Genomic DNA, 7963 nt, shown 5'->3' with positions numbered 1-7963 from the left:
GGCAAACTCGCCATCCTGGAAAAAGAGAAAGCCTTACAGTATTCTACAATAGGAAAGGGAAACTTTGCTGAGTGCTGCTGTCCGTGGTACTGAAACCATGCAGCAGCCCACCCTGTAACCACAGCTGTCCTTGTTATATTCACATTGTGGCAGTTTTGTGATGCAAAACTTTTTATGGTGATCATCGGGTCATTTTTCTTGATCAGCATATAACATATGCGTATGCCTGAAATCCTTTTGTTAGCTACATCGTAAAAATGTTGGAAAGATGAAGGGCATTTTCTAAAGCTGACTTTATTGTATAAACGACTTATTTGTGATCAGTAAGCTATAACTCATGAAGGTATTTGAATCCTATCACAAATGCACGACAATTTCGGGTTTACAGACGAAATCTTTATGCGTCAAATACAAATCTTCTGAATAGAGTTGCCAAAAAATAATAATACATTTACAGCGTTTTCTAAAAATAGAACTTTAAATAGTCTCTTCAACATTAGCTTAATATACATATTTGACAAATCTTTGAGCAGTCATATAAAAGAATACCTGGAGTTTGAACATAATTCCAATATGTGAGTTTTCACAATGCGTACTCAACAGGAGTTAACCCCCTGGGGGTATTTGGCCAATTCAAAATACATATTAGATATTTTTTTTTATCCAATTTGTATTCTGCCATCTAGTACAACAGTAAAACATGTTCCTATACCCTTAGTGTTAATGGTCATCAGATTTGATGTAATGGGAAACAGATAAAATCAGCAGAAAAAGACCATGCAAAGGAGAGCAATCAAATAAACTCTTGCTATTTAGGAATACAAAACAATAACTGCTATTTAATATGATGCATAGATGATACTTAATACAGTAGTCAAATACAGCCTGAGTCTTACTACTGACCTGAAAAGTGACCCCTCCAAACAATTAAAAACATTTTAAATAAAAACACCTGATAAAAACATGAAAATGTCTAAATGAAACATGTAAATCAGCTCAAGACAATTAACTTGTAATGAAGCAGAAGTAAAAACAATTCAGGAGATCGGATGTTCATTAAAGTATCATGCATCTAGCTTGCATTAGTAAGTGAGAAATATTCTGAATGTGTACACATTACAGCACAAATACTGTCTCCATTTCAATTCCCTGCCATTCAATAGCTCTACAAAAGCTCTTTAAGGATGTGAAACTGCAAATGCAACATCAGCACAATGCCACACTGCATTGCACTGCACTTCGTCATACGCATAACCTTGAAATGCCCAATTAAGATACAGTAAAGGCTCTGAAAAGAGGAGTGAAGAAACTGCAAATTTGCTGCAGTAATTATTCTTAAAGTAAACCAGTCATTCGTTTCTAACATGATTTCACTGTATAAATACCTATGTACATATAAAAGCTTCACATCTCACCATGTCCAGTCAGTACTTTTCTCTTTCCGTTTTTCTTCCTCCTCAAATGTTACCATCTTGTGGTCATCTTAACGTTCACTCTTCAGCCAGGAAATTCACAAAATATGTTTGGATACCTTGAGTAAGCATAATTGTTGACAGACTGCAGCAAAAATAGAATAAAGAAATAGTATCACCTGAATGCTTCACCACACAATCTGTTTTTGTTTTTTTAAAAAACATCTCTGGTTTTGAGTCTTACTTCTTGTTTTTTATGCCTAAGGTGTTCTGGTAAAAAAGTGGAATTATCAACGTAAACATTCAAAAGTACTTAACACCAGTAATTTTGCAGAGTTTCAGAATTCTGATTCATTTACAGAACTGTGCTGGATTTTTGTGACATATGAGTCTCCTCAAATGAAAAAGTATTCTTCTATTTGTTCTTTCTTCATGAAAAAGAAATTTGTGGAAATACAGCAAATACAGGCAAGTATAAAACGTATTTACACTATAAAATCAGTTGGTTTTGGTGGTCCCTCAGTGTCTGTCTTCTTAACAGAAAAACAGTTGTGCTCTGTTTGTTTGTTACCCTCTCTGTGGCTCCAGTTTGTGTCATTGTTCAATACCCCAGGGGTGGAAATGTCCAGCGTCCAGAAGTGATTTCCCTAAACTCTGTAGAAGCCATGGGTACCAGTGCAGCCCATTATTCTGTGCTTGTGAAGGCCCCATCATGCTGTAGAAGAGTCTTAGTGGGGCCAAGGCCCAATGGGACAAATAGTGACTGTCTACAGCAGCGTAGCAAGATGCCAGCACACCGTTCACCACTATGGACCCATGCTGGGTAAGTGGGGCATATAAACCAGTGCTCCTCTGCTCCTGCACAAAAGTCACAAGTGAAAGTCTTGCATGTGACTTTGCTTCCCCCATTGACGTGAATACACATTGTCCTGGACGGACCTCACTTGCAAAAACTGTCCTCAGACCTATTCCATGACTCGGTCTGCCTTCCCCTACAGAGTCAAAAATTGTCTCCTGAGCAGTTTTTTCCCACCCTGATTTGTTCAGTCCACCAGCACAGTCCATGGCAAAGATCAGGTGAGCAGCTGTGAGTGTAATATTTAGTCCTGCATCTGTCCCAATAATGTAGAAGACCTTTGTGACATTGGGCTGACGGTCCAAAAAGGACACAACAGGGCTGTAGAGAAGAGAAGCATGGTCATTTGACGGTGAGGAAGCCAAGACATGGTCACCAGGGATGAGGTCACGCATCGACTTGGTACCACCACCTTCAACGTTAACCTGAGCATCACCAGGGAAACATCCACCGGTTTTTGCTGCCACAGAATGTTCTGTAGAAGTGAAAGAAAAACAAGGTTCTTTAATTTGAATTAATCCCATGAAATGACCATGTTCACTGAATAGCTCATTTTGTAGAAGAGACATGAGGGAATAAAACTGAAGGGAAAAAAAGCCTGTTTGAATTCCTCTCAGGAGTTGAGCAACCACGTGTTGGCATTTGGCCTTCAACGGTGACTGCACCTGCATGTTATTCTGGGTCACTGAGTGATCTATAAAGTAGGTGAGACTTTGACACCGACTCAAGAACAACTTTATCTCAGTGGATCTCAGTGGATTGTTAACAAATGTATGTAACATGACTCAGGTTAAAAACGATGTCTTTTCCCGATGGTTAGAAGTCAAGCACACACAGAAACATACTTCAGAAAAACGATTTTGGCAGATTTACAATTACCAGTGTTTTCACATTGGTAATCAAGACTTGATTCAAATAATTTTATAACTATTTCTCTCACTGTTTATGCTTGCATATGGAGCTAATTATGGATGCAGTCCTCTGAGGGTCCTATAATTACAATACCCATTAATCTGCCTTGACATTTAGTTTGCAAAATGTACAGTGCTTTTTCTAGGGCTTTGAATAGACAAAAGAATAGCTATGCTGAGGCTTTTGTTCAGCATTTTACATACTGTGGTCTTAAAGGAGATTGTTTGCCTTTTCACTTTGCTGCAGCATGTGTTGATCTAGCTACTCTAAAGAATTTATCTGTATGGCATAAATAAACATATGAATTTAGTAGAGGAACATGCTTATCCCTTTTCTTTTGGGTTACTGAGGTTAAGGTCTACCAACATTGCCGTTGATTGCACAAGTGATCTTATTTTGAGTGTATCTGAATTAGTTGGCTGCTTTAAGATGCTGGGGGATGAGGTAGCAAGATGGAGTAGTCGGCAGGAGCTAATGGATAACCAGCTGATCGTATCACTGCAGTCAGTGCACAGCCTGGGGTCAGGGAGACGGAAAGTACACACTCTCAGGCCTGGTTTTAGAGACTGTTTGGATTACAGCAGAGTTTGAGATTTAAATCAAGTCACATGTCCACTCTCAGCGGCTGCATGGCAATTAAAGCACGGACTACAACTTCAATCCAAACACCAAACCCTACTGTCGGAAATGTAAAGAATAGAGTAGAATCAGTTTGAAACAAGAAAATCATCAGTAAATGTGTGTGTGTGTGTTAGTGTGTGTGCGTGTAAGTGTGTTTGTGTGGGAGGGTTGTCTTAAGGCAACCAAATATTTGTCCAAGGTGTGTGTGTCTGTAAGCCTGAAGGCTGGAGAAAAGGAGGGTTCTGATAAGACTCTGATAAGAGATCTGACAGAAACCTACTGAAGGAAAAGCAACAGCAAAAACAAAGAGGGAGTTAATCATCGCACAGCCTACTAGCCTCAGCAGACTGCTAGAATGTAGTTTGGCATCAAATGACTGGTGGTACCAGACATGGGTAAATAGATTTCTCAAATGTTTCAAAAGCTGAAGTAACTTGGGGTGGAATGTTGTCAGCTATTGTTTCACTCATGGAGACTATGTGATAAAGAGTGTATTGTTAATTGTAACTCTATATTAACAGTGTTCAAACATTCTATCACGGAAATACAAAAAGGAGAGTCAGATATCACTCTAAAACTAAAGTAGATATTTACACATAGATTCATGTTAAATCATGATTGTTAAATTATTTCTTCTATTTCTGTGTATAATACTTTATTGTGGTTTTTATACATGATTTATTCTCAGTGACTTTATGATAAGATGTGACCAAGAAGTGAGACTGAATAAGGGAAAGAGCACAGGTGCACGCTCTGCCTTGATTGGCTCCCAATAGGCCATACACACAAACACACTCACGGAGTGATGATGCAGGCGCTGAAAGGCAAGCTAGACTATCAGTGAGTCACCTCGCAAAGCGTCTAGCATCAGCCTCATTAGTGGTAACAACAACTGGCTATAAATATAAAAATGCAAAATCATACAAAGGTACATTCAAATAGGAGCTTAGATCCATGTCTTACCCGACTTGACACTACAGTGAATGTGGGCTTTGGACTCGTAGTAGACCCAGTCAAATCCAGCTTCTACAGCTAAGCGGGCTAGCATGGCATACTTGTTTCTGTCCCTGTGAAGAAAACAACAACACACTTAACTTCCAGTGATTCAGTCAGAATCAGAACAAAGCATACTCCTCCTAAACTCTTCACAGTAAGTAAGTAAGACAATTACTTTTACAGTCATTCTTTTTTAATAAGTAAAACCATGCTCCTGAAAGGCTGTCATTCCAAATCACTCTCTCAAGTTTAGATTTCAGGGGGAAAAAAGTGTCTGGTTTGCTCACTGACTGTTTGACTCATCACATTACTGATAAGTTGATTGACTGATCGACTGACTGACTTGTCAATCGACAAAACTGACCGACTGCAGTTTAAACGTCATCTGGCTTATTTATACTGCAACACACAGTAACTTCAGCAGGCCTACCTGTCTGAGGTGGTGATGTCAACAGCACGCCCCTCATAGTGCAACGAGTCCTCTGAATGATGACCATCCTCATCCCAGCCCTCTGTCACTCTCAGCTTTACCCCCGGCCACATGTTCATCACAGAGATGGCTAGAGAGTTTAATTTGTCTTTACAACGCTAAGAAAGGGACAGAGAGAGGCAAGGCAAGCTGTTAAAGACAAATAATCAGACGCAAATACAGAAAATCGAGTGTGGAGAGTCCTGTGTCTGGTCTGTTGATGAACATCATTGTTACCACTATGAGACACGAACAGTGAAAGTGGATAAAAATATGAGGAACAGAATAGACTGGTGAGGGGGGAAAGTAAGAGAGTGACTAAAAAAGATAAGATCTGCACTGGAAGATATATGATGACAGCATAAAGTTGCTGTTAACAAGGAAAAACATGTGAGAGGAGAACAGGAGCTGCACTGAAAATAATAAGGGTGTTTTACAAGTGTGTCAGGTGAAATCTGTCAGGTGAATGGTCAAAGTCCGCACAACTGGGACTGTGTATTTGCTTTTGGATGATTTAGCTGTCCCTGGGGTCAAGATGACTCAGTAGTAGAGATCTATTTGAATCAAATACAATGATTTGAAGCCATGTATTTTCAAAGTTAAATAGTCATACAGTTAATAAATTAACGCTGGATTAACTATCTTACATTTCACTTCCAATACAGGTAAGGATGTGGGGCAAGATATCGGGCGCGTGCGCTGTGCGTAAAGACACCGTTACTCCAGTTGTTAAAAGAGAAAATAGGTGAAATGAGTTTTTTTCTATCCAGGCAAACAAGCAGGATATGAGCTTCGATTGAACTTCGCTTTTGTTGGCTTCACCTATCCGGGAAATATATATGGATATAGTTTTATGATTTCCCGCACCAAAGATGACCAGTCAAATGGAAAGTTGAACAATCATTGAAACCACTTGGTGCGTGAAAGAGTAAAAGCAACAATTCGAGGCAAAATGAGCAGTTAAGAATGTCAGGTAGCACAATTCAGAGGTGAAACGAAGGGTTAATGAAATCAATCACTTTGGTTTAAACATTTAACTGAAAACAAACATTCAGCAGACAATTGAGGGCAACAGTGTCGCTAATCTGGCCTGAAGTCACCCGCTTCATTCAGCTAAGTGGAATATGATTCTCCTGATTAACAAAAATAACTAGTAAATTGAGTTTTTATCACTTTGGAAGTAATAGCAGATAAGCAATATCACTTAGGCACAATGCTGAGCTTTGAGCGTATTTGTACCTGCACACAATCACCCCCCCACCCCCACCACACACACACACACACACCTACTCACCCACCCACCGAAAACACAAACACACACATGTTCACCTGGGTCATGAGCCTGTCGGCACCCGTGTCCTCTTCATCTTTAAAGATAATGTCTGTATTGTAATTCGGTGTCAGTTCTTTGAAACGCTCGGAGTTGCGGGTAATTTTGCCCTCTGGCCGCCCGCTGGCTCCCAGGGTCTTCTCGGCGACGTTCGGGCTGAATTGCTTGTAGGCAAGCGGGATGAGCTTCTTCGGGAGCCGCCTCTTGCCGTATCCCCTCCCCGGTCCACAGCCCTCCAAAGCAGGTGCGAGGAGGAGGAGGACCAAGGCACACAGAGAGGCGGTGAGAGGAAAGAGGGAGATCCGCATCGCCCCGGGGGGGAGGGAGGACTCTCCCGGGGGAGAGAGATGACTTCAGTACCTCCCCGGCTTAGTTTCCATTGTCCGTGACAGTTTCAACCCCACGTCCGACAAATTCGGATAAAAGAAGATCAGTTCCTTCCTTACACGGGGCACCATGGGGATACCAAAAAGTTTTCGCTTCTCCAAAACACTGACCTAAAGTGAGACACTCCGCTCTCACCGCCTTACAGAATCAACAGTAAGTGTGCAGGCTGTAAAGTCCGTGTATTTAAACAAACAGGTTCAAAGTCGATCTGGTGGGTGTGAGAGTTAAAGAGAGAGCGGTCACTGATATCCAAGTTGCAGTGTTGTGGTTTCTCTCCACCTCTTTCTTTTGCTCTGGGAAACTGTCACAACCTCAGCCACTTTCGCTTGCTCTGCTTGATGCCCTCACTGGACTGTTCCCTCTCCATATGCTCGGACCGCGTGCGACAAGCTGCAGCTTTCCAGATGAATTGAAGGGATTTGAGTGATCCAAAACGATCTGTTGCCACTTCAGACCGCACCCTGCCAGTCCTGCCCTCCTCCTCTCTCCCTCGCTCCCTCTGTCCCTGTACTCTGCCACCCTACCCGCCCCTCCTGGGCACAGGGCGCACTGGAGAGTCCGGTCCACACTCTCAGGCAGGCAAGAGAGCAGCAAGTATAAGCTTTGCCCTTTGTTGCTGCCCACTTCACGTTTCCACCTATTTCCTGTACTTCTCTCTGCCCTTGACAGCTCTGCTTGCTGATAATCCTTTTTTCACTGAACAGTATACAGTCAGAATTGCCAGAATCAATTAGATTTGATCGATTTGCCAGAGCAGAGCTGCCAGTAATTTGTCCCAGCTGCATTCCAGTATCAAATGTAATAAAGGGTCACTGGCTGGTTGACTGGAGGGTAACTGACCAAGTAATGGGGTAATTCACCAGTGGTGATACAGACTAATTGCCTCGATGTTTGGCAGGTGGAGTAACTGATGAATTGCTCTGATGCATGACTGACTAACTTACCGACAGTGTGCTTGAATGGCTGATTAACTGACTTAC

At 41.6% G+C, this 7963-nt stretch overlaps 1 protein-coding gene across 1 annotated transcript; it reads right to left on the bottom strand.

Moving 5' to 3' along the window:
- Nucleotides 1–276: 276 nt before the first annotated feature.
- On the bottom strand, nucleotides 277–7499 carry LOC140319536 (indian hedgehog B protein-like). Its single transcript, XM_072397204.1, has 4 exons — nucleotides 6596–7499; nucleotides 5228–5385; nucleotides 4765–4868; nucleotides 277–2743 (listed from the first exon to the last, which is right to left on the bottom strand). Exons 1-4 carry the CDS (start codon nucleotides 6902–6904, stop codon nucleotides 2007–2009), a joined length of 1308 nt encoding a protein of 435 aa, XP_072253305.1. The 5' UTR covers nucleotides 6905–7499; the 3' UTR covers nucleotides 277–2006.
- Nucleotides 7500–7963: the final 464 nt, after the last annotated feature.

Source organism: Leuresthes tenuis, unplaced genomic scaffold, assembly GCF_036924035.1.
Source record: "Leuresthes tenuis unplaced genomic scaffold, fLeuTen1.0.hap1 SCAF_12, whole genome shotgun sequence".
Taxonomy (NCBI): Eukaryota; Metazoa; Chordata; class Actinopteri; order Atheriniformes; family Atherinopsidae; genus Leuresthes; species Leuresthes tenuis.
Note: the sequence above shows the minus strand (reverse complement) of the source record. Positions and strands in the feature narration are given on the sequence as shown.

Coding starts and splice junctions, on each gene's coding strand:
- LOC140319536 (XM_072397204.1), bottom strand. CDS start 6,904: ATGCGGATCTCCCTCTTTCCTCTCACCGCCTCTCTGTGTGCCTTGGTC. Junction 5,386..6,595: donor CCGACAGGCTCATGACCCAG/GTGAACATGTGT, acceptor TCCCTTTCTTAG/CGTTGTAAAGACAAATTAAA. Junction 4,869..5,227: donor GACATCACCACCTCAGACAG/GTAGGCCTGCTG, acceptor TTTTCTTCACAG/GGACAGAAACAAGTATGCCA.